Source organism: Vulpes vulpes, chromosome 9, assembly GCF_048418805.1.
Source record: "Vulpes vulpes isolate BD-2025 chromosome 9, VulVul3, whole genome shotgun sequence".
In the NCBI taxonomy this organism is placed as follows: domain Eukaryota; kingdom Metazoa; phylum Chordata; class Mammalia; order Carnivora; family Canidae; genus Vulpes; species Vulpes vulpes.
The window spans coordinates 85,372,307-85,397,204 of NC_132788.1; the positions used below are offsets into that span (position 1 = coordinate 85,372,307).

At 45.7% G+C, this 24,898-nt stretch overlaps 3 protein-coding genes across 26 annotated transcripts in view; all 3 read right to left on the bottom strand.

Moving 5' to 3' along the window:
• PXK (PX domain containing serine/threonine kinase like) overlaps positions 1 to 2,917 on the bottom strand; it is a 79,098-nt gene extending 76,181 nt beyond the window's left edge. For all 18 annotated transcript variants that reach the window (XM_072720592.1, XM_072720607.1, XM_072720603.1 and 15 more), the window contains exon 1: positions 2,679 to 2,917. In XM_072720592.1, the coding sequence (XP_072576693.1) occupies positions 2,679 to 2,780 (102 nt within the window). In that variant the 5' untranslated portion in view covers positions 2,781 to 2,917. The remainder of the gene's footprint in view (positions 1 to 2,678) is intronic.
• Positions 2,918 to 8,550: 5,633 nt separating this feature from the next.
• Positions 8,551 to 12,335, bottom strand: HTD2 (hydroxyacyl-thioester dehydratase type 2). The gene has a single exon (XM_025985760.2). It carries the CDS (start codon positions 12,333 to 12,335, stop codon positions 11,817 to 11,819), a length of 519 nt encoding a protein of 172 aa, XP_025841545.1. The 3' UTR covers positions 8,551 to 11,816.
• On the bottom strand, positions 8,551 to 24,551 carry RPP14 (ribonuclease P/MRP subunit p14). 7 transcript variants are annotated; one of them, XM_025985708.2, is made up of 6 exons: positions 22,950 to 24,551; positions 18,279 to 18,376; positions 18,098 to 18,182; positions 13,798 to 13,874; positions 13,057 to 13,135; positions 8,551 to 12,499 (listed from the first exon to the last, which is right to left on the bottom strand). In XM_025985708.2, exons 2-6 carry the CDS (start codon positions 18,374 to 18,376, stop codon positions 12,443 to 12,445), a joined length of 396 nt encoding a protein of 131 aa, XP_025841493.1. In that variant the 5' UTR covers positions 22,950 to 24,551; the 3' UTR covers positions 8,551 to 12,442. The 7 variants fall into 7 exon arrangements, with proteins under 7 accessions (XP_025841493.1, XP_025841498.1, XP_025841505.2 ...); XM_025985713.2 differs by having other exon boundaries at positions 22,829 to 23,121; XM_025985720.2 differs by lacking the exon at positions 22,950 to 24,551 and adding an exon at positions 22,661 to 22,853.
• Between the last annotated feature and the right edge of the window lie 347 nt (positions 24,552 to 24,898).

Here is a 24,898-nt window from a genome sequence, read left to right on the forward strand (position 1 = left end):
CTTCCATATGCCACCATTAACAACTACTTTTTTCCGAAATAATTTCCAACAGTTCCTGTTTTAAAAGGACTTACTCATAAGAGGCTAATAATCCAGAAAGTCTGCATCAGCATATGATTTTCTCAATAAAGTTCAGGGCTGATGCAACATTTCCCAGTCTCCAATGCTAAGGCTAAAATGACAAGAACATGGAACAGTCAAAAATTGCGCAAGACAATGCTACAGTGTTTTTACTCCACATCTGCCTCTATGGGTCTCCGGTGAGTCACTGTCTTTTGTGATCAGTCATCATTCTAGGGACTCCCATTCTCTATTTTATTTCTTAAAGAAAAGTTATGCAGTTAAAATGGAATCCTATTACATCTTTTACTATCTTGCTGAAGAGCTGACCCCTTAACTTAGCATCTCAGACGCCACGTTGTTCCAGTTTTCACCACTACCATTTTACACAAACAAAAAAGAGGCAAAGTAAGGTTGCAATTCATTTCTTTATTCATTTAACAAACACATATGAAATCCTATCAGACACTAGGGACTGGGACCCAAAATCAGGCAAGGGGCCCTCCTCTCAAAACCTGGTGGAGAGGAAAAACTAAGGAATTACAAGAATAAACTGATCTAGGTTAAGGTGGAAATGAGCACAGGGCTTGGCCATCATGGAATGCTTCCTGAAAGAAGTTCTCTGTGAGTATTTATATGCATCTCTTACTTTCAGCACAAAATAAACCTCAAAGACTCAACCCCTCTCCCTGAAAGTTTGTAAGATTACTTGCCAAAAGTTAAGTCAAATATTGAATATAATAGCAGAATTTATTCTTGACTACCTGCCCTAAATTTCCACCTTTCACCCATACTCCTGTAGGCATACATTACAAATGGTAATGTAATGACAGGGTACAAATTCTGTCCAACACAGCGCCTCTTCACAAGTCTGTAAAACAGGATTAAAGAGATGCACGATGGGCAGCCCGGGTGGCTCAGCGGTTAGTGCCGCCTTCAGCTCAGGGCGTGATCCTGGAGACCGGGGATCGAGTCCCATGTTGGGCTCCCTGTATGGAGCTTGCTTCTTTTTTTTTTTTAATTTTTTTTTTTTTTTTTTTTATGATAGTCACAGAGATAGAGAGAGAGGCAGAGACACAGGCAGAGGGAGAAGCAGGCTCCATGCACCGGGAGCCCGACGTGGGATTCGATCCCGGGTCTCCAGGATCGCGCCCTGGGCCAAAGGCAGGCGCCAAACCGCTGCGCCACCCAGGGATCCCCAGTTTGCTTCTGCCTCTACCTGTATCTCTGCCTCTTTCTGTGTCTCTCATGAATGAATAAATAAAATCTTAAAAAAAAAAAAAAAAGAGATGCACGATAAAATACCATGCACTTTAAAAAACATACAATCATTTTCCTAACTGGAAATGAACAGCCTGCAAAGCACGGCTGTCGGAAGAGGAAACTGAGGTTCAAAAAAGTCTCACTTTAATACAACAGGAATAAAAGATCTCTTTGAAGTCACCAGAACAGCTTGAACAAAAAGGAGAAACAGAAGGCTATTGTGGGGCTTTCGCCTCCAGAAGATGAACCCTAAACACACTGCAATGGTAAACAAACAAGCCTCTGAGCCGGAATCTGATTCTGTGACCTGACAAAACACTACGATTTAAGGAATCTCTCTCTGCCCCCATTCATTATTTCCCAAAGTCCCACTGGATGGCAGCTTTAGGGGTTCTGTTTTGCTGTTTTTTGTTTTTGTTTTTGGGTTTTGGCTTGTTTTTTTTTTTTAGTTGATGTTTTTTCTTTCTTTTTTTTTTTTCTTTGCTTTTTTTTTTTTTTAGTTGATGTTATTTTGTTTTTCTTTCTTTTTTTTTTCCATTGCTTTTTTTTTTTAGTTGATGTTGTTTTGTTTTTCTTTCTCTCTCTTTTTTTTTTCTTTGCTGGTTCCTAGGTTTATTGCTTGTAAATTATAATGCACAGTGTTTTTTCAAAAATAAAAAAGGGGGGGAGGTTGTTCAGGCAAATGAAAACACTCCTGGGTTTAAAGACCCGTTAAAAGGCAGTACATGCAACAGAAGTGAACTCTGCCTGTGTTTACTAGGAGGACCCATTAGTCCTTTACTACTGCGGTGGACCCTAAACCCCGAGGAGTGCTACCCTGCCCCTGCCCCGGCCCCGGCCCCTGCCCACCCACCCAGCAGGCCCGAGGGAGGGCGCGCGCCCGCACACCTGCGTCCCTCACCACTTCCCCGCGCGGGCCCAGCAGCTGCCCAGCACCTGGGGCTGCCGGCCCGGCCGCTTACACGCCGCTGTCCCAACGAGCAGGCTCTCAAGTCACACTTCCATCGGGCCGGGCACATGCCCGCATCGCCACCGCTCGGGTCCCCAGCTGGAGGCAGGGAGACTCCGCGGCCCCGCGCCACGGCTGACGGCGGGCAGGGGCGGGCAGCGCCCCCCGGGCTGCCCGGGCTGCCCCACTCCGCCGGCCCGAGGTGGGCCCGGGAATCCGTCCCGCCGGGCCCGGGGGCTGCGGCCCCCACGCCCGGCCCCGGGACCCCCGCCACGCCCGCCCGCGCCCCCGGCCCGCGCTGGGCCGCCCTCCGCCCGCCCTCCGCCCGCCCTCCGCCCGCCCGCGGCCCGCGGCCCGGGGCCCGGGGCCGCCCCTCCGCCCTCCGCCCGCCCGGCGGGCCGCGCACCGTGTGCGACTGCAGGCTCTGGCTCGCCTCGATGGCTGCTGTCAGCGGCACCGTGTCGTCCAGCAGCACCTTGCGGGCCGGCGGCTTCTCCATGAAGGCCATCCCCGGACGCCCGTCCGCCCGTCCGCCCGTCCGCCAGCGCCTCGACTCCAGGGACAGGAACCGCGGGCGCCGACTCCCGCCGCCCGCCCGCCCGGCTCCGCCGCCGCCGCCGCCGCCGCCGCCGCCGCCGCTGTCAACACGCGCCGCCCCACGCGCTGTCGCCACCCGCCGCGCCCGCCGGGTCCTAGCGCCGGCCGTCCCGCCGCCGCTGTCAACACGGGCGCCCCTTCCCGCCGCCGCCGCCTCCCGCGGGGTCCTAGCGCCAACCCGTCGCGGTCGCGGTCGCCGCTGCCTTGGACCCGCGTTTCCAAGCTCCTCGCAGCCGCCCGCAGGCAGGCCGGGTGCTCTTAGCCCTCAGCCTCAGACTCGGGATGCTCAGATCCCCAAACATGGCATCTTGAGCCCTGCGGTCCAGGAACCCTCAAGCCCCAAGATGGCCAAATAGCCTCGCAATTGTTGGGCTTTCCGCCTTAGGCCCTGGAAGCCGGGACTGCCCGACTGAGACCTCTCCAGCTGGACCCCTCCTCCCCAGGCCTCCTCAGACCCAGGCAAGGGGCCTTCGGGATGAGACCCTCAGTCCGAGCCCTGGAGACCCAGAAGCTCCCTACAACAAGCCTCCAGGATTCAGGTTTTACTGAACCCTTGATCCTGGCTTTTCAGACCCAAGAACCTAAGAGGTGGCCTTCAGAATTGGACCCCACAGTCCTTTGGACTCCGGGCCCTTCCAACTGGGGATCCTAAAAACTGCGCCTCCAGCTGGGACTCATCCCCCACCCTTGGCCCCAGCCACGAGGCATTGTCAAAAAGAAAACCAAGAAACCCAAAATGGAGTCACTTAGGCTAGGCTACATCACCAAACCAGGGTTTACTAACTATGGTTCCAGCCTCCCCCATAAATGTAGTTTTAGGGACGCCTGGGTGGCTCAGCGGTTGAGCATCTGCCTTGGGCCCAGGGTGTGATCCTGGGGTTCTGGGATCGAGCCCTACATCAGGCTCCTTGCAAAGAGCCTGCTTCTTCCTCTGCCTAGGTCTCTGCCTCTCTCTGTGTTTCTCATGAATAAATAAATAAAATCTTTTAAGAAAAATGTAGTTTTAACCATCAGTCAGGAATTTTCTGACCAGCACCAGGGAGGTTATCTGACACACAGACTCTATCCATCCACCCCCCACCCCCACAAAAGGAAGATGAGGCAGTTTGCATAATTAGACCCCCTGCTCTTTCCCCTAAGGGAAAATGTCTTTGCCTGAAATAATCCTTTCTTTTGCTAATAACTTCCTTGCCTCACTCCTTCCTATAAAAACCTTACTTTTTGGTAGGCTCCTCAGAGCTTCTTTCTGCTTGCTAGGCCGGATGCTGCCTGAACCATGAATCACTTAATAATGCCTATTAGAAGGTGGCGGGGATGGGGTAACTAACTGGGTGACAGGCATTAAGGAGGGCACAAGATCCCCCCCCCCCAAAAAAAAAGGAGGGCACAAGATGAGATGAGCACTGGGTGTTATATGTTGGCAAACTGAATTTAAATAATATATATTTTTTAAAGATTTTATTTTTATTTATTCATGACAGAGAGAGAGAGAGACAAAGACACAGGCAGAGGGAGAAGCAGGCTCCATGCAGGGGAGCCCAATGTGGGACTCATTCAGGGTCTCCAGGATCATGCCCTGGGCTGAAGGTGGCGCTAAACTGCTGGGCCACAGGGGCTGCCCAAATAAAATATTTTTTAAAATAATGTCTATTAGATCTTCAGATTTACTTGGCTGAATATTTTTAACAGCCTTCACCCCTGAGAACCCTCAACCAAGATGCTGCAGACTTGGGGATCATCAGCCCCACTGTACTGGCTCCGGGAACCTTAAGCACAGAGCCAGAGAACTTTGAGATCAACTTCTCAGCTCCAGGTTTGCCCCCACAGAATTTCTGAAACGAAGGCCGCAATTCTGGCTCTCCCCTTGCCTCCCCAACCTCTTCCCCTACCTCACCCCGGCAATCCCACCCACACTGCTCTTTCCAATGGCTGCATCCCAGGACAGTGGAGTTAGACTTGGAATCAGATGACCAGGATCTCTGGGGCTCTGGTATTTATAGCTGTGTGGTCTTGAGTAAGTTACCCAAACTCTCTGAGCCCCAGCTCCCTATCAGCAAAATGGAGATACTAATACCTATATGGAAAGGTTGGGATGTGGAATACAGTAGGACAGGAAGGAGCTTGGCACATTTTTGCCCCGCAATATTAGTTAACTTCCTTCCCCTACATTTCGCAGAATTTCGCAGAATTTCGAAGAGTTTCTAACTCTTAAATTTATCTCCCCTAATTTCCAACATTTCAAACAAGATAATAAAGTTTCTTGGTAACTCCCCCCACCTCCCTACCCCTTCCCACCACCACCACCACCACCACTATTAGGACAGCAAAGGCCTAATACCTAAAGAAAACCTTCTCCAAATCTTGAGCTTATAGAGATTGTTCTGCAAGTAGCCATGACAGACTGACATGTGAAAAAGGAACTTCATGATTCTGTCCCAATACCAGAATTCTTCCTGCATTCCATTTTGCTCTCTGAGTGTTTAAAAGCAGCAGTCTACAGACACCTAGGTGGGTCAGTGTTTGAGTGTCTGCCTTTGGCTCAGGGTGTGATCCCTGGGTTCTGGGATCAAATCCCACATCATACTCCCCACAGGGAGCCTGCTTCTCCCTCTGCCTGTCTCTGCCTCTCTCCGTCTCTCATGAGTAAACAAATAACATTTTTAAAAATAAAATAAAATAAAAGCAGCAGTCTATTAAAACACAACCATATATCATTTAGAGATGATTCAACTTTTTGCTTCTTTTTTATTTTTTACTTTCTTTTTTTGGGGGGAGGTGGGAGCAGAGGGAGAGGAGGAGAGAACCTTAAGCAGGATCCATGCCCAGTGCAGAGCCTGCCATAGAGCCTGATTCCACGACTCTGAGATCACAACCTGAGCCAAAATCAAGAATCAGGCGGCGTCTGGGTGGCTCAGTAGTTCAGCGTGTCTACCTTTGGCTCGGGTCGTTGTCCCAGGATCCTGGGATCAAGTCCCACATTTAGCTCTTTACTCCTCCCCCAGGGAAGCCTGCCTCCCTTTGCTTATGTCTCTCATGAATGGTTGGATAAAATCCTTTAAAGTAAAACAATATCAAGAGTCAGATGCTCAACCAACTGAACCACCCAGGCAGCCCTCAACTTTCTTCTATTTTTTTAAAGCAAATGGATTATTTCATTGCCAGAATCACAGAAACCAAAATTCTACTTTAATCATTATTCCTGTCATGATGTGGACTGATCAAGACAAGGCTCTTCTCAAATAGTGCTGGTATTTCTGAAAGGCATTTATTCATTCAACAATAATTTACAAAGTACTGATTGTGCAATAGGTACTTACCTAGTGCTAGGAGCTGGGATTTGATAATACATATCAAGGGGTTTGAAAATATTCTCACCCAATAATTACACCTTTAGGAGGGTATCCTAAGCAAATAATCAGAGATCAGTGCAAATAAATGGCATATAAGGATAAATATCCAACAATAGGGAATTGGACAAAATCATGGACATCACAAGAATATTTTGCAGTGATTCAAAATCAGATTATCAAAGGATATTTAATGATGTGGGGAAATGCACTTCATATAATAGTGGGGAAAAAAGCAATATGTGCATTTATATGATCCCATGTTTATATAGAACAAGGGAAAACATCAAAATATTAACTGAGGGTCTCTTGGAATGAGATCATGATGCCTTTCATTTGTATGGTTTTCTGTATTTTCCAAAATGTCTCTAATGAAGATATTTTACTTGTATAATTATGAAAAAATAGTATACAATCAAGTTGCAAAGTTTGTAAAATAACAATCTTGTCTAAGTTTTCCTCACTAGGGAAAGGAAACTGAAAGCAAGAAATCAGATGTTTGATGGAATGAAGCCAAAGACTAACTCTCAATTAGACTGTCCCTTTCTCTGGAGATTCTTGCCTGAAGTAAGGCCCTCAGAATAAATACCACAGTGAACCTTATAATTTCATTTTCATCTGCCCAAATCAGTACCTTGTCAGCGAACCCCTGAGGATCCTGGATTTAACTGGATCCGTAGATCCTCTGGAGACGAGGCCCCAAACCCTGTGATAGCTTTTGAAGTAGCTTATGCGGTATGTGTGGGGAAACCCTCCCCAGGCCAGAGCTGATCTAAATCAAATTAGCTCTGCTTCCAGCCTCAGACCCAGCAGAAGCTAGTGAGTTATGCATATTTTGCTTTTTGCCACATACACAACTCCTCAGGCTAGCAAGGAAAAAAAAAAAAAGATTTATATCCTTATATGTTGCCAAATGTTTCAATGGCCCACAGGTTGTTTAACAACTTGACATTGGGCCAGATTGAAGATAATGAAAATGCTTTAGTGAGGATGCTTCTAGACCTGGCAACTGCTCTACAAACCAAATCATAGAAGCTTGTGAAAAACTCAGTGCTTCCTAAACAACATTGCCTCCCAACGGAAAATTATTTTATTTCTTCAAATATTCATGATGTGGACAGAAAACAAAATTTGATCAAATTCACATTTGATCATTTTTCTTTCCCTTTGATATTTGCCATTGCATCACAGAGGAATTTTGTCCAGGGTTTATAAGGTCATATACAGCTAAAAGCCACCCTAGAAATTGATTGTGGCCTAGAAATTGACTGTTTGTGGGGTCTCCTATTAATCCTGTTCTATTTATGTAGTGTCAACATCAGTCTTGGGTTCTCTTAGGATTCTGAACTTGGTTTGTTGTACTTGACTTTACCCCAACCCAAAATTTCTCTGAAGAGTTTGAGAATTCCTGTCTCTGCTGTGTTTGTAATCCAAATGAAGACAGCCAAGAACAAAGAATGAAACATCTGGGACCTGGGAGATACTGAAGTGCACCCCAAGAGTAATTTCCCAGCACTCTCACTCTGCTCAGATAGAGCCAGTTAATAAATTATGCCAACACATGAAGCATTCAGAGTGGCACAGCTGCTCAGAGTGACAGTCAACCCTTGCTAGAGTATGTTTTAGTATAAAAACTTAATAGTTATAATTTAATAGCAATTTTCTTTGGGAGTAAATTGGTCTCTGAATCACACTCTAAGAACATAAAAGAAAAATGACTAATAATGCAGCACCAAATGAAAACCTGTGGTTACCTAAGAGGGTACCAGCCTGCATTTAGCAATTTCTTCCTTTTCTAGATGAATACGCAAGTCAGGTCCACAAGATGAATGGTGGCTGTGGTGAGGCTTTCTTCCTGCTGCTACTCAAGATTTGCTGCTCAGAGAAAGAAATGAGTGGCATCTCACCAATATGGAAATGTTTCTAATAGAATATAAAAATCTGTTAAGCAATTTTCCAGTACATTAGGCTGAAATTGCTTAAGATGGGTATATCTTTCTGTAGCAATCAAACATTACAAAAATTGCAGTCTTACAATGCCCCTATGTGGAAAGTGCTAGTACAGTTTGGCCTGCTATTTTAGTACTTTTGTACTCACTTCCACCTATAAGCTAGTACAATCAAGGCCCCCTCTCAAATATCCTGGACACAATTTCCTAATTTGAGGGTCACCCATGCTTTCAATAGAAGAACTGCATTCTTTTTGGCATCTGCTACAGGGCTCAACATGAACACAACAACCAGCCAGTTTCTCTTCTAGCCAGCTGTTAAAGCAGGAGTGGTTTGAGAATCTCTGAGTACAAATAAGAAGTCCTCATTTATAGAGCAGCATCCTTTCTTGTCTATTTCTGTATTCTTTTTATTGATTTATGGAGATCAAAGAATACCATGGCACTCAGGGACCATTTACAAAATGAAAATGCTCATATTGAGGAGCTACTTTTGAATTACACTAAGTCAGTGACCAGCCAGATCTGACATTCCACCTTTCCCCATCATACTTGGCCTACACATAACTTCTCACTTTTTAGAATAACCCTTTCAGTAATTCTGCTCTAAAGACAAATAATCACTGAACGTCAACTGAGATAAAGGGTAGGTGATGGTTATGGGTGGAAGCCATGAAGTAATAATATATAGTAAAATGCTACAACTGTAGCAGGGAGTAAGGTCTAGCACATTCTGAATATGAATATAAAAAGAATTTTATAGGGGTGCGTGAGTGGTTCAGTGGTTGAACATCTGCCTTTGGCTCAGGCCATGATCCCTGAGTCCTGGGATCCAGCCCCGCATCAGGCTCCCCCTGCAGGGAGCCTGCTTCTCCTTCTGCCTGTGTTTCTGCCTCTCTCTGTGTCTCTCATGAATAAATAAACTCTTTTAAAAATAAATAAAAACTACAGTTTGCAAAATCTTAAAAAAAAAAAAGAATTTTATAGAATGGTGGTTCTGAATACTGTAATGCCACATAACAAGATACTATTACAGAAACTGACAGTGCTTCAGTAATGAGAACATTTTAAGACCCACATGGAGATGGAAAAAAGAAATGCTCTGGAGCCAGGTGGGTCCCCATTTACATCCCAGCTCTACCACATACTAGTTGTACAGCCTTGGGCAAGTCACACAGCATGTCTATTTCCTTGGCTATAAAATGGGACATTAACTTTAATTCACAAAGTTTTCAAGGATTAGAGTTAATGTAGAAAACTGGCTCATTGGGCCAACTGGCTGACTCAGCTGGTTGAGCATGTGACTCTCAGATCTCAGGGCTCTTAAGGTTAAGCCCCACATTGGGTGTAGAGATGACTTAAAAATAAAATCTTTTTTTTTTTTTTTTTTTAAGATTTATTCATGAGACACAACAGAGAGAGAGAGAGGCAGAGACACAAGCAGGCTCCATGCAGGGAACCTGATGTGGGACCTGATCCCAGGACTCCAGGATCACGCCCTGGGCCGAAGGCAGGCGCTAAACCGCTGAGCCACCCAGGGATCCCCTAAAAATAAAATCTTAAATAAAAAAAGAAAATGGAGCACCTGGATGGCTCAGTCAGCTGTGTCCAACCATGGTTTCAGCTTCAGCTCAGGTCATGATCTCAGGGTCACGAGATTGAGCCCTGCAATGGGCTCCATGCTCAGTGCAGTCTGTTAGATTTTTTAAGATCTTTTTTTTTAAGATTTTATTTATTTATTCAGGAGAGACACACACACACAGAGGCAGAGACGTAGGCAGAGAGAAGCATGCAGGGAGCCCGATGTGAGACTCGATCCCAGGTCTCCAGGATTATGCCCTGGGCCGAAGGCAGGTGCTCAACCACTGAGTCACCCAAGTGTCCTGAGTCTGTTAGATTCTCTCTCCTTCTACTCGCACTCCTCTAAAATATCTGCTCCTCCTCCTACTCGCACTCTCTAAAATATCTTAAAAGGGGGTGGGGGGGATTGGCTCACAAACAGTGAAAAAATGGTTGCTACTAGTATTAATAATCACATTTATGGACCTACACTTCAAGAGTGCTACTAGTTCCAGAGAAGGAGTTCTACAGGAAAAGTCAGTCTTGGCTTTGAGTCTGTAGTTTTTCAATATTGTATCAAAATCTTAGCTTCCATAGCCTTCCCCCTATAAGTAAGTCTTCTTCTGGTGCACCTGAGCCCACACAACTGCCCATTCTGAAACTTATGAGGATGGCACTCTTGCTTCTCATATTGATTTTCATATTTTCTTCTCACCATCACCAACTGGAGTATGGTACGTTAAACAGTTTAAAAATACTATTTATAGACATCACTGCCCTCTAGTGACTAGGATGATTTTTTTCTAATAATCTGCTTAATTTATTCCTTTGTTGTTTAAAAAAAAAAAAATCTAATTACTGATCCACCAGGAGGAAAAACCTTTTCCCAGGAAATGGGGGCTGATCCCACCAATGACACTTGATTTATCTTCCTGATAAAAGCACCCAGCTGTAATCAGAACCACCATGTAAAGCCAGAGAGCAGATGTTGTTATAGATTACCTTGTGTTGGCTATGTTGGAGATGACCACTCAGTATGAACACATTAAGTGCATTTCCTCTTCAGTACCCAAATTTTTTTTGTGGATATGGATTGATTTTTCGATACCTCTTGGTTCTTAAGAACCTGGCCTCTACAGGGTTCCTTATACTTTTTATTTAAAATATCTTACAATTGACATATGTATTATTCGTAAAGGGGAGAATCCAGTGTTTTCAAGGGAGAGAGAAAATAATCTGAATTAGTAAAATAGAAACTTCTCACTCAAACTCTATTTCAGGCTTAAATGGACCAACATCATGAAAATTAGTCTGTTATGTTTAATTGTGAGCCAGTTTGCTTTAAACTCAGGAAAACCTGTAACTTCATCCACAGGGGAGAAGAGACGACAGCAGTTAACTACTTTACAGGTTGGACTTTGTGCTTAGCTATTTGTACCTAGCCTCTCCAACAATCCTGTGTGGTAGGTGTTGTTATCCCTGTTTTATACATGAGATTGAGAGAGTTTACATGAATGAGTCCAAATGTGCATATATAGCCCTTCTCCATGGAAAACCATGTGAAAGGCAAATGCCACTGAGGATGCAACAAGGTGCCATTGTGGTGTGAGCAGTAACAAATTACAATAAACTCTGAGCCAGAAACTGCTGAACAGGCTCTAAGAACACTGCCTGGTAGAAGGTAGGTGCTCAAGATGGCCTGGCTTCTGTGGTTGCTTTCAATAATTAACTGCTAGTTATAAATTCAGCAATGAACTTATTCTGCCCAGAAGCAGGTTTGTATTATCAAAATGCAGATCTAACTAGACGTGAAATCTGAAAATTAGAACCTTCAGCTAAATAACCTTCCTGGTATTTTTTTCAATTTTAAAAACCTAGACAGATGATGAATATACTCAAGTCTGTGTGAAGCATAAAGCCAAATCAGACAGTGAACCTTTGTACACCCAGCTCCTTGCTTCCACCCCTGCCCCCAATCGGGCTTTGAGGTCTACAAGGCATCCCCTGGTGAAAGGCAGCAATCCCTAACTTCCCCAGAGGCTCTTCACCAACAGTACCACTGGCACTTGAACATGCATCTTGGACCACGTTTCAGGATTTGGGAGTTTCTGGGACCATAACTTTAACCCAGCCTTCCATAACCGTCTTCTTACTTTCTGTTACAAAACATGACACTGCAATAACAGCAACAAACCTCTTTAGCTTTTTTACCTCTGCAGAAGCTAAGACAACTTCTCCAACATATAAAGGGGCTGGAAAGCTAATTTCCTGTGAAAGTAATACACAGCCTGGCCCTGGCATTTTAGTTCCCAGGAGTGCTGAAATAAGTCCATTGACCAAAACTCCATGTACAATTCTCTTTCCAAACTTGGTGTGTTTGGCAAAATCTTCGTTTAAATGCAAAGGATTGACATCCCCTGTTAATTCTGAGAAGGCAGCCACGTCCCTCTGCGTGAAGGCCCTGCTGAGTTCAGCGCGGTCTCCCACTCGGACGTGCATCTGCTTGATACATTGCCTGCTCAGCACTGGCTGGCTCGGGCAGATGCTCCTCTGAAGCCCACCCCACCAGAGACGATGGCGGGAAATTACTGGGAACATCTTCAGCACCATCAAATTTCAGCAGTTGGAGCTTTAGACTGCTTCAGTCTTCAAACATCATATTGTCACCAAAAAAGTGCTTTTGAGAGTGGCGGTGTATTTCTGAAATTGAAGACTTCTCAATCCAATACTAGTTCCCTACTATTACCAGATAAGGCGAGGAGAAATGGAGAAACCTGTAAGAGAAGGAAAAAAGTTAAGGACATAAGGGGAGAAAACTGCACTGAAACACAGGGTGCAGAGAAACTTGCTTAGTTTTAAAGGGTAAGCAAAGCCGATGCAGTGACATTTTAAAGAGCATCCCTAGAGGTAGCCTTAGATACACAAGTGGTCATAGTAAGTTCATAGTGTTCTAATATTTAAGGCACTAGGCATTAAGCAACAAATGAAAAGACAAGACCTTTCCACAAGAGTTCCAAGTTTCACCCCCAAACATGTCCCATACAATCTAAAATCTAAGTGCTTTCTCTCACTTTTCCAGAACGTAGTCCTTATTCCTCCCCGCCGCCCCTAGTTGGATGTTAGCCATACTAGATTTTTGCAAGCACAAAAATGGGACATGAGCCCTGCTTTGGGCTCCATGCTCAGAGGAGTCTGCTTGAGATTCTTTCCTTCCCCCTCTCCTCTGCTCGCGACATGCGCTTGCAAACTCTCTCAAATAAATAAGTCTTAAGAAAAAGCAGTTTGATCCCTACTCAGCCTTGTTTGGAATATGTGAAGGAAGAGTCTTTACCTGAATCACTCTGAAAGCACATTTCTTGCCTTTATAGGATCCCAATAGAGTCAAAGAGCTCCACAATTTGACAAGACCACTGTAGAGAGATCAAGAATGCATAAAGATTTGTCTGTGACATCTCCCTGGTATTTCTGTGATAGTCCAGATAGTTAAATTAGGTCCAGAAAACCTAATCTAAATGAGGAAACTTGAGTATATGTACTGCCAAAGTGAGCACTAAATGAGGAAACTTTATTTTTTTTTTTTTAAAGATTTTATTTGTTCATGAGAGACACAGAAAGAGAGGCAGAGACACAGGCAGAGGGAGAAGCAGGCTCCTCACAGGGAGCCCAATGTGGGACTTGATCCCCGGACCCTGAGATCACGACCTGAGCCGAAGGCAGACACTCAACCACTGAGCCACCCAGGTACCCTGAGAAAACTTTATGGAGCCTGCTTCTCCCTCTGCCTCTTTCTGTCCCTCATGAATAAATAAAATCTTAAATAAAATAAAATAAAATACACATTTTTGAGTTTGCACCCATGACCATCAATTGGGAAACCCTACAGTTGTAAGCAAAGAGTTTTGCTCTGGATAGTTTAAGTTCCTGGTAGATAAATATTCATCCTTCCCAGTTTAAATTTCCAAACGCTGCTCAGAGCAAAACTCTTCTCATACTCAGAGAAGAGCAGTTTTGCTTTATTTCTCCATTGTCTCTCTGCCCTGTTGTACTACAAATGTGCCTGTGTCTGTCATACCTGCTACATATCCTCAAGATGGCTGACAAGGTCTTCTCTTCATAGGTTAGGACGTCCAAAGGTAAGGCTGCAGCAACCTAAGTATGGAATAATACTATTAGCAGACCATTATTATCACTATTCTTTATTTTTAAAAATAATCTCTAGACCCAGTGTGGGGCCCAAACTCACAATCCTGAGATCAAGAGTCACATGCTGTACTGACTGAGCCAGCAGGGCGCCTCCTATCATCACTATTCTTAAAGTCTAATAACTAATCTTGTTAACTGCTTTTCTCCTCCAAAAAAGCAATATTTTATTAGTGGTGCTATAGTCCTGAGCCTGCTTATTTACAATTCCCCCTGTCTGGAATGTTCTTCCTGTAGCTCTTCATATTGTTAATGACTCTTCACTGTTAAGTCATTTTTTTTTTTTTTAATTTTATTTATTTATTCATGAGACAGAGAGAGGCAGAGAGAGAGAGAGGCAGAGACACAGGCAGAGGGAGGAGCAGGCTCCACGCAAGGAGCCCGATGCGGGACTCGATCCCGGGACCCCGGGGTCACGCCCTGGGCTGAAGGCGGCGCTAAACCGCTGAGCCACCCAGGCTGCCCTGTTAAGTCATTTTTTAAGTTGTCCCATCCCTGGGGGCACCTGGCTGGCTCAGTTGTAGAGCATGAGACTTTTTGATCTCAGGGTTAAAAATAGAAAGTTCCATTCCTGATCCCCAAGATTAAGCTCAATTGTTTGCTATGCTCCTTCACATACAGGAACCATACACCTCCTCTCTTAGAATACTCATCATTCTTGCCATTAATTGTTCAACAAGATTTCTTAAAGATTTTATTTATTTATGAGAGAGAGAGATTGGCAGAGGGAGATGCAGGCTCCCCACAGAGCAGGGAACCCAACATGGGACTTGATCCCAGGACCTTGAGATCACGACCTGAGCTGAAGGCAGACACTTGACTGAGGCATCCAGGTGCCCTCAACATGGGTTTTTTTTTTTTTTTTTTTTTTAAGATTTTATTTATTTATTCATGAGAGACACACAGAGAGAGAGAGAGAGGCAGAGACACAGGCAGAGGGAGAAGCAGGCTTCATGCAGGAAGCCTGACATGGGACTCGATCCTGGGTCTCCAGGATCATGACCTGGACTGAAGGCGATGCTAAACTGCTGAGCCACCCGGGCTGCCCCTCAACATAGTATTCTACTAAAATAATCAAGACCATTCATTCATCTATGAGGCAGAGCCCCTGCCTGTTTACAGCCACATCCTCAGGAACCAGGTTTTATACCTGACACTGAGAAGGTACATGCTATTTTCTTAAACTTTCTATTTTAAAAAATCAGAGTCTCAGGAAGCTGCAAAGAAATTTATGTGAAGGTTCTACGCACCCTTCATGAAGCCTCCCCTAGTAATATAATATCAAGCCCAAAACCTAAAATTGATAAACCAGAGTTCATTCAGATTTTACCAGTTATACATGCACTCAATATTTGTTGGTGCATTTGTGTGTGCGCACGTGTAGTTCTATGCAATTCTACCACATAGGGAGTTTCATGCAACCACCACCACAATCAAGAGAAAGAATTATACCATCACCACACGGCTCTCTCCTTCTGTGTGTTTATAGTCACACCCACTCCTCCCCAATCTCTAACCACGGATCTTTCTCCAGATTATAGAATTATGTTATTTCAGGTGCACTATACAAATGGTATCCTTCAGAATGTTACCTTTGGGGACTAACTTTTTCACTTAGCATAATTCTCTGGAGATTGTTATTATCTGTATCTATAGTTTGTTCCTTTTTATTATTGAGTATATTCTATTGTATGAATAGATCATGAATGTTCTTTATTTACTCACTGTAGAACATACGGCTTATTTCTTTTGGGCTCTTACAAATAAAGCTGCTAGGGGATCCCTGGGTGGCTCAGCAGTTTAGCACCTGCCTTTGGCCCAGGGTGCGATCCTAGAGTCCCGGGACTCCAGGATCATGTCCCACATTGGGCTCCCGGCATGGAGCCTGCTTCTCCCTCCTCCTGTGCCTCTGCCTCTCTCTCTCTAAGTCTATCATGAATAAATAAATAAATCTTCAAAACAAAACAAAACAAAACAACAAATAAAGCTGCTATGAATACTCATATACAAGTTTTGTTGAACCTAAGTTTCTACTTCTTTGGGACAAATGCCCAGGTGGGTAACTGCTGGGTAGTAACAGTAGATGCATGTCTAGTTGTTTTTAGAAACTGTCAAATGGTGTTCCAAAGTGGCTGTGCCATTTTACATTCCACTAGTGATCCAGTTTCTTTGCATCCTTGCCAGCATTTAGCGTTATCATTATTTTTTAATTTCAGTTGTCCTGCTAGGTATGTAGTGCTAGTTCACTGTGTTTTTATTTTTTATTTACTCGTTTTTTAAAGATTTTATTTTTAAGTAATTTAGACATCCAATGTGGGGCTCAAACTCAAATTTCAAATATGGTTTTAAAACAATTACTTGGAAAAGCATTGTTTTAGTACTTCCTTTTTTTTTTTTCCTTTTTAAAAGATTTTATTTATTTGAAAGATAGACAGCCCAGCAGGAGGAATGACAGGCAGAGGGAGAAGCAGGTTCTCCGCTGAGCAGGGAGCTCAAACTCACAACCCAAGAGATCAAGGGCCCAAGAGTCACATGATCCACCAACCAGCCAGCCAGGAGCCCCCTCATTGTATTTTGCTGTTGTTGTGATTGTTGTCTGTACCTCACTGTGTTTTTAATGTGCATTTCCCTAATGGCCAATAATGTTGAATATCTTTTCATTCACATGCTCCTTTGCCAACAGAACATCCTTTTAGTGAAATGTCTATTTGTGCCTTTTACTCATTTTCTAACTGGAATGTTTTGTTTTTTTACAATTGAGTTCTGAGCATTCTTTTTATATTTTAGATATGTAGTTTGCAACCAGTTTTCCCATTTGTAATCTGGATTTTCATTCTCTTAACTGAGCCTGTTGTGGAGTATGTGTTTAATGTGATGCTTACCAGATTTTGATTTGATAAAACATACGAATCAGGAAATAATTTCCTGATTTGATAAAACGTATGAGTCAGGAAATAATTTCCTGAATCATCTTTGTTCCCTCCTAAAATTCTACTTATTTTCAAGTAAATGCTAAAACAGGACTCCTCAATGTGCTGATCTGCGACAAAATAAGAGGCTGTATCACAATGTAAATCAACAATATCACTAAGCATATTTAGTTCAGCTTAGTTTTTTTTTTTTAAAGATTTTATTTATTTATTTATCCATGAGAGACACAAAAAAGAGAGAGAGGCAGAGACACAGGCAGAGGGAGAAGCAGGCTCCATGCAGGGAGCCTCACGTGGGACTCAATCCCAGGTCTCCAGGATCATGCCCTGGGCTGAAGGCAGCGCTAAACCGCTGAGCCACTCGGCTGCCCAGCTTAATTTTTTTTTTAAGTTTATTTACTTATTTTTTTTTAGTACACCAATGTGGGGCTCAAACTCACAACCCTGAGGTCAACAGCTGAATGCTCTTCTGATAATTCAGCTCGATTTCTGCCTAAGGACAATTTCTAAGCAAAGGAAGTGGTGTGCTGATTCTGGTGTGAGTCACAAATCTTCACAACAGACAACAAACTGTTTGCATAGGGGGCCAGGGTAGTTCAGTCAGTTAAGTGCCCGACTCTTAATTTCTAGCTGTGATCTTGGAGTCATGAGATTAAGCCCCACACTGGGCTCCACACTCAGCATGGAGTCTGCTTGGGGTTCTCTCTCCCCTTCTCCCTCTGCCCCTGCTACCCACCCCCTTCTCATACACTCTCTCTTCCTAAATAAATAAATAAAATCTTAAAAACAAAACCAGACCAAAGAACTGCCTTCAGGTTGCTAGTCTGGACCATACTGTGAGTAGAACTACACTAAAACATCTGTGTAACACGTTCCTGGTCAAATAGAAGGCATATCAGAACAAATCTACTCAGAATTGCATCCTGGAGTCTGCTTTGGCAATTTCAAATATGGTTTTAAAACAATTACTTGGAAAAGCATTGTTTTAGTACTTCCTTTTTTTTTTCTTTTTTAAAGATTTTATTTATTTGAAAGATAGACAGCCCAGCAGGGGGAATGACAGGCAGAGGGAGAAGCAGGTTCTCCGCTGAGCAGGGAGCCCAACTTGGGGCTCAATCCCAGGACCCTGGGATCACAACCTGAGCTGAAGCAGACACCCAACCAACTGAACCACCCAGGCACCCCTGTTTTAGTATTTCTTAGAAAGATCTTAGGAGTGGTCAATCTATCAATGGTTCATACCTCCCCAAACAGGTCCTTTAAGGCTGAAATAAGCAGCTGTTTAAACTGTGCAACATTCAATCCAACCCCATGATCTTCAAATTCTCTGTAAAAACATTAAAAAGAAAAAAAAATTATTAAATTCATACTATTCAGATTTATAAAAAGTAATCGAAAATAGAATTCAGGAGACTGAACTTACAGGCAGACTTTCATATAGTGGTGCTCAGAGGGATTTCTGTAAACTATTCTTTCATATGTGGTGGCTGGAGCTGGCATCTTGTCCAAAGCTGACCACATCTAGAGATTGTCAAGAGGGCTAGAAATTAGCAAAGTACAGCCTATTTTTTTACTGATTTTTTAAATGAGAAATTGACCCATTTGGAATTTTTTAAAAGTAAGCTCTACACCCAGTGTGCAGCTTCAACTCACAACCCTGAGATCAAATGCTGCATGCTCTACCAACTAAGCCAGCCAGGAAACACAACCCAATGCATTTTTTCTTTTAAGTTGATTTATTTAAGTAATCTCTGCACCCAACATGGGGCTCGAACTCATGACTCTGACATCAAGAGTCACATGTTCCTTGGACTGAATCAGTCAGTTGCCCCTTGTTTGTTCTTATTTTTTTACCCATTTGGTTGTTGTTGTTTTAAGATTTTTACTTATTTATTCATGAGAGACACAGAGAGAGATGCAGAGACATAGGCAGAGGGAGAAGCAGGCTCCCTGAGGGGAGCCTGATGTGGGATTCCATCCCTGGATCACACCCTGAGCCAAAGGCAGATGCTCAACTGCCAAGCCACCCAGGTGTCCCTTGACCCATTTGGTTTTTTGTTTTTTTTTTTTAAACACTGCATCTTTTTTTTTTTAAATTTTTATTTATTTATGATAGTCACACACACAGAGAGAGAGAGAGAGAGGCAGAGACACAGGCAGAGGGAGAAGCAGGCTCCATGCACCCGGAGCCCGACGTGGGATTCGATCCCGGGTCTCCAAGATGGCGCCCTGGGCCAAAGGCAGGCGCCAAGCCGCTGCGCCACCCAGGGATCCCGACCCATTTGGTTTTTAAAAGAACTTCTAGTACAGTAAATCATCTAATTCTGGTCAAATTTTTTTTAAAAGATTTTATTTATCCATTCATGAGAGAGAGAGAGAGAGAGAGAGAGAGAGAGGCAGAGACACAGACAGAGGGAGAAGCAGGCCCCATGAGGAAGCCCAGGATCACACCCAGGGCAGAAGGCAGCGCTAAACTGCTGAGCCACCCAGGGATCCCCCTGGTCAAATCAAATTTACCCATACAGACACAATGAAAGTTTCTAAATTTTATATATGCCAGACTGTTGTACTCTTAAATTCTAAAAACATAATCTCAATGAACATTTTTCCTAAGTACCCGGCTCTTTGCTAAACACTTCACATGCCTTAAAGGGTCTTAAGTCTTCAAAACGATCCCATGAAGTAAAGGCTATATTCCCACTCCCCGCCTCCTTTTTGAAGGCAGTGAGGCATGGCAAAGGAATACTTGCCCAAGGGCACACAGATTCTAGCCACTCCTAAGCCCCCTCAAAAATCACTCTATGATGCCTCCTAATACCAAAAAAAAAAAAAAAAAAAGTATAGTTATAAAATCCAGGATCTCATTTATTCTGTCAACACAGACCATGAACAAGTGAATGAGAGGTGGTAGTTCTGCTATGCCATCCCATGCCTGTTCTCTGTCTGAAGGCCAGGTCTACAAAAAGCTGTTTGGTAGCCCCCACAAAAGACTGAGCAAGGGGTTTGAGAAGAGGAATTCCTAGAATGGGTGCTCATTGCCATTTCCTTTTTTTTTTTTTTTTCCTTCCCAGATCTTATTTATTCATGAGAGACAGAGAACACAAGCAGGGGCAGAGGGAGAGGGAGAAGTAGGCTCCTCCACGGAACAGGGAGCCTGATGTGGGGCTCAATCCCAGGACCCTAGGATCATGACCTGAGCACAAGGTGGACACTTAATGGACTGAGCCACCCAGGTGCCTTCAATGTCATTTCTAGTAGAGCTAGATCTTTCAAGAATTCAGAATATGCTGATCCCCCTGTGGAGAATGCCCGTCATTGGCTCCACTCCTACCTCACTCTCTCTCTGGAGAGTCCCTACTCATCCTTTGAATTTTAGCTTAAAGTGCACCTCTTCCAAGAATTTCACCTGCTCAAGAAAGCCTTCTTTTTGACTCCTTGTTCTAAGTTAGATTCCCTTGTTATGCAATCGCTTAATATTGTCTATTTGTTCTATATCTAGTTCCTCACTAAAGCAACCAGGAAATTGAGGTCCAACCAGGGAAAGGGACCTAGCCAAGGTCACAGAGCTGTAAACCAGCATTTACAAAACCTCTGCATCAGGCCCCGTTCCAACCACTCCTAGATGATATCCTCAGAGAAAATGAAAAGTCAGTCAGGCAGCCCTGGTGGCCCAGTGGTTTAGCGCCGCCGTCGGCCCAGGGCATGATCCTTGAGTCCCGGGATCAAGTCCCATGTCAGGCTCCCTGCATGGAGCCTGCTTCTCTCTCTGCCTGTGTCTCTGCCCCTCTCTCTATGCCGCTCATGAATATATAAAAAATATCTAAAAAAAAAAAAAAAAAAAAAAGTCAGGGTCAAGGAGCTACATCCAAGCATCCACTTAAAAACATGAACAGTAAAAAACAAAAACAAAAACAAAAACAAAAAACACCACAAACAGTTACTGTGTCTGGCAGAGAGTAGGCATTCAGTAACACCTACTGAATGGTGAGAAGTACTAAGCCTATATGTTCAAGGGTATCTTTGGTCTCAAGACTGCAGAAGTAAGCACCTGATGATTCTTTTCCAATCATTAGAGCCCTTCCTGACTAGAAGGGAGGGTGGGGAGAACAGGATGCTCCATCACTTCATCCATTGTCTGGCACAGGATAGGTGTTTTTTTTTTTTTTTTTTAAGATTTACGGTCAGCCTTGGTGGAGTTGGCTGCCTGAGGTAAGAGATTGAGATTGGGCCTGGGGCTCAGGATGCTAGTAACAATCAAGACTTGTGGCGTATTCTGGACGGTCACAATGGTTGCCCAGCAGCGTTAGGATACTTAATGCCAAAGGACTGTACACTTAAACAAAATAGTAAGTCTTTTTATTTTAAACATTTTATTTAGGGATCCCTAGGTGGCTCAGCGATGTAGCGCTTGCCTTTGGCCCAGGACCTGATCCTGGAGTCCCGGGAACGATTCGCGCGTCTGGCTCCGGCCGTGGAGCCTGCTTCTCCTCTGCCTGTGTCTCTGGCTCTCTCTCTCTGTGTCTATCATGAATGAATGAATGAATGAATGAATGAATAAATAAATAAATAAATATTTTATTTATCTATTCGTGACACAGAGACAGACACAGGCAGAGGGAGAAGTAGGCTCCCTGCGAGGAGCCCGATGCGGGACTCGATCCCCCGACCTCCGGGTCACGACCTGAGCCAAAGGCAGAGGCTCAATCATTGAGCGACCCAGGCGTCCCTAAAACGGTAAATCTTTCCGTTACAAAAAAAAAAAAAAAAAAAAAGACTTAAGGGACACGTGTTTACCGAGCAGTCCCCTCCACGTCCGCCGGAGGCCCAGACGCAGAGACAGTATCGCTCCCTGCAGGCTGTCCTGGGGTTAGAGGATGGCTGAGGGCTCTGCGCACAGCCCGGCAAACCTGCCAAGGCTCACAGCCGCGAAAGCACTGCCCCAGCTCGGGTCACCGTCCCTGTAACGGCTGCGGGGATGCCCGTTAAGTGACCCATTGGTAGTACGCGTCCCTGCTTCCACCTCCTCCCACCAACCTCCCTCCGCCCCCATCTAGTCGCTACAGCCGCCAGAGGTCACAACCTAGTCAAGCCCGGGCCGTTCCTCTGCTCAAAAACCTTGCAATGGGGGCAGCCCGGGTGGCGCAGCGGTTGAGCATCTGCCTGCAGCCCAGGGCCTGATCCTGGAGATCCGGGATCGAGTCCCACGCCGGGCTCCCTGCATGGAGCCTGCTTCTCCCTCTGCTGTGTCTCTGCCTCTCTCTCTCTCTCCCATGAATAATAAAAAAAGCCAAAACTTTGCAACGGTCCTTCTAACTCAGAGTAAACCCCGAGGCCCTCGGGCCCTGCGGGGCTCTCCGCACAGCTGAGCGCCCCCTCCGGCCTCCGCGCTGCTCCCGGCCTCCCCGCTGGCTGGGATCACTCGGGGGGGGGGGGGGAGGGGGCGGGGCACAGGGCCCCCAGCCTCCTCCCCGCGGCGTGGTCCGGCGGGCCCGGTTCTAGCCCTTCCCCCAGCACTTACCACCTCGCGACACAACCACGCGGTGCACTCACTCCCGTCCGTACCCCCGCCCCGCCCCCGCCCCAGAACGTCCGCTCCTGCAGCACACGGGGCTCTGTCTCGCTCACTACGGCTTCCCAGGAACCTACAAGCGCACCGCACGGTACACACTCAATATCATAGAAGTTTTGGACCAAATTCATCATCAAAAAAAAAAAAAGAAAAAAAAAGCTCAGTCCCCTACTGTTGGGCACTTCAGTGGTTTTCAACCTGTGTCGGCTAACGGTCGCCATTTACGTAGCGCCCACCTGGCGCCGGGCGCATGCGCTCTGCACACCCGTCGCAGCCACCTCCTGCTGCCGAGACCCCGTGGGGCAGGTGCCCGCGGACACGACCCCGCCAGCGCCCCGCGCGCGGCCTCCTGGGCGGCGGACAGGTGCCTCCGCTGGCCGCGCGCCGCCCGCCGTCGGGCTCACCTTGCGCATGCGCACCTGGCGCGCACGGCCGCGCGTCACCGGCGTGGCCGACTGAGCTCACGCCCGACCAAAAGCCGCCCTGCTATGGGCTTCGGCGTCCCCGCTTGTCGGTCGGACTGACCTGGCGCCTCCTGACTTCTACTCGCTGCAACGATCCGCCGGAGCCTGGAGCTCCTCCGCAGACGCCAGACCGCAGACCCAAGAAACTCCGGGGATATTTACGTTCGGCTCCTGTCTGTTGTTGTTTTCTTGGGGAGGGGATGGGGGGGGGCCTCCACTTCCGGAAGCGTGACGGGTAGGCGCGGATATGACGTCACCGCGCGGCGTCCTCCTAAGGACGTGGGCGTGAATCCCCCATCGGGAGCTGAGACTGACCGAGCTCAGTGCCCCCTGGTGTCCACTCCAGGGATAGCTCCATGAGCAAATGTGAGCGCGGGGTTGGGGACTCCAGGAGCTCGCTTCATGGTCCCTCCATCCATCCATCCATCCATCCATCCGTTCATTCAGCTTTATAGGTAGCATCTCTTCTGCTGAGCATCTTCTGTCAAGCGTCCCAAGGACCGCAGCCACTCTTAATGTCCCTTGTGGCTCCCAGCACAAAGTAGGTCATCTGTCTGGCTTGACCTAAGATCCAGATGGTCAATATATTCAAACGTAAGCCAGGTTTCCTTTATGCATTTATTCATGCTGAGCCCCTATTATGTGCTAGGTACTGGGAGCACAGCGGAGAACAAGAAGACAGGGCCCTGTATTCGTGAAAGATAGTATTTGTGTAGAATGATGATGATGATGATGATGATGATGATGATGATGATAAGAGCAGCTATAGAGGCCGAGAAAATCAAGGCCATTCCACCTCAAGTTTAGCGTTAGCACAAGTACAGCCATCTCAGGCCCCTGTGAATAAGAGCTGAACTTTACAGGAAAAAACCGCAGAACACCCTTGACAGAAAGTCCCATATCAGAATGAAAACAGAGCTTAAGAAATTCCTCCACCCCTTCTGAAAATCCCCTAGACCAGCCCATAAAAACCCAGCTGGAACCCCCCTCGGGGTCCAAGTCCGTGCTCTGCTGTGTCGGGTATACTTGGACCCAAGCTCGAGCTTGCTAATAAACCCTCGTGCCCTTGCATCGGTGTCGGCTCCTTGGTGGTTTCTTGGATTCGCAATCTCGGCACAACACAGCTAATACTGATCAAGTACTTTCTTTGGGCCAGGCACTATGAAAAAAAAAAAAGGTTTTCATATGTCATCTCGTGCAACCCTGCACAATCCCAAGGTGGCTATTACTACGATCATGCCCATTTTACAGAGGTGGAGACTGAGGCACAAGAAGCTGTTACTTGCCCAAGATCCCAGTTGTCAGTGGTGGAGCAGGCAGTCTGACTCTAGACGGTGCTCCCCATACCGCACCATACTGTTGCGTGGCATGAGTCAGGGGTGTGTGCGGGAGAGGAGCTGGAGCTGCCAAAAGTGCATGGAAGCACCATGAGGATGGAGCCCTGTCTGTTGGCTCACCATTGTATTCCAGTGCCTGGCACTCACCACATGTCTAGGGAATGCAGCAGTTCATAGATGCATGTGCTGACTGGGCCTGGGTTGGGGGCAGAGCGCTGCCCCGAGCAGGCAAGCATGAGCCCGAGTCAGCTGGGACCTTCTCTCTTGGGTCTTTTCTCAAAATTCCACTTTCCTGCAACTTCAGCCCTTGGCTATAGTCGTGTTCTGTGGTCCTGCAACTCTGCTTCCCTCCTTCGCTCCTCGGAGGAGACAGGACTTGTTCCAGATTCGGGGAGAGGTAGGGGAAATCAGCACAGACCCCACAGACAGTGGCACTTTTTTTTTCTTAAAAGAGGTTGAGTTAAAAAAAAAAAAAAAAAAGAGGTTGGGTTTTAGAAACTGCCAAAACTGTGCTCGCTTCGGCAGCACATATATTAGAAACTGCCAAAGCTCGCTTCAGATACATCCTCTGCCACTTATTCATCCTCCTCATCTGTCACATGAGAAATTAGTAGGACCTACCTCAGTGTGGTGAGGACAAAATAGTTGGTGTAAAGTCTCTGGCTCAGGAAAC

Bases quoted from the DNA above. Each gene is read 5' to 3' on its own strand.
- HTD2 (XM_025985760.2), bottom strand. From the start codon at position 12,335: ATGGTGCTGAAGATGTTCCCAGTAATTTCCCGCCATCGTCTCTGGTGG.
- RPP14 (XM_025985720.2), bottom strand. From the start codon at position 22,837: ATGCGCAAGGTGAGCCCGACGGCGGGCGGCGCGCGGCCAGCGGAGGCA. The intron at 13,136-13,797 runs GTATGACAGACA...ATCTCTCTACAG, and splicing joins ATCTTGAGGATATGTAGCAG to TGGTCTTGTCAAATTGTGGA. The intron at 12,500-13,056 runs GTAAAGACTCTT...CTTCTCTTACAG, and splicing joins GTGCTTTCAGAGTGATTCAG to GTTTCTCCATTTCTCCTCGC.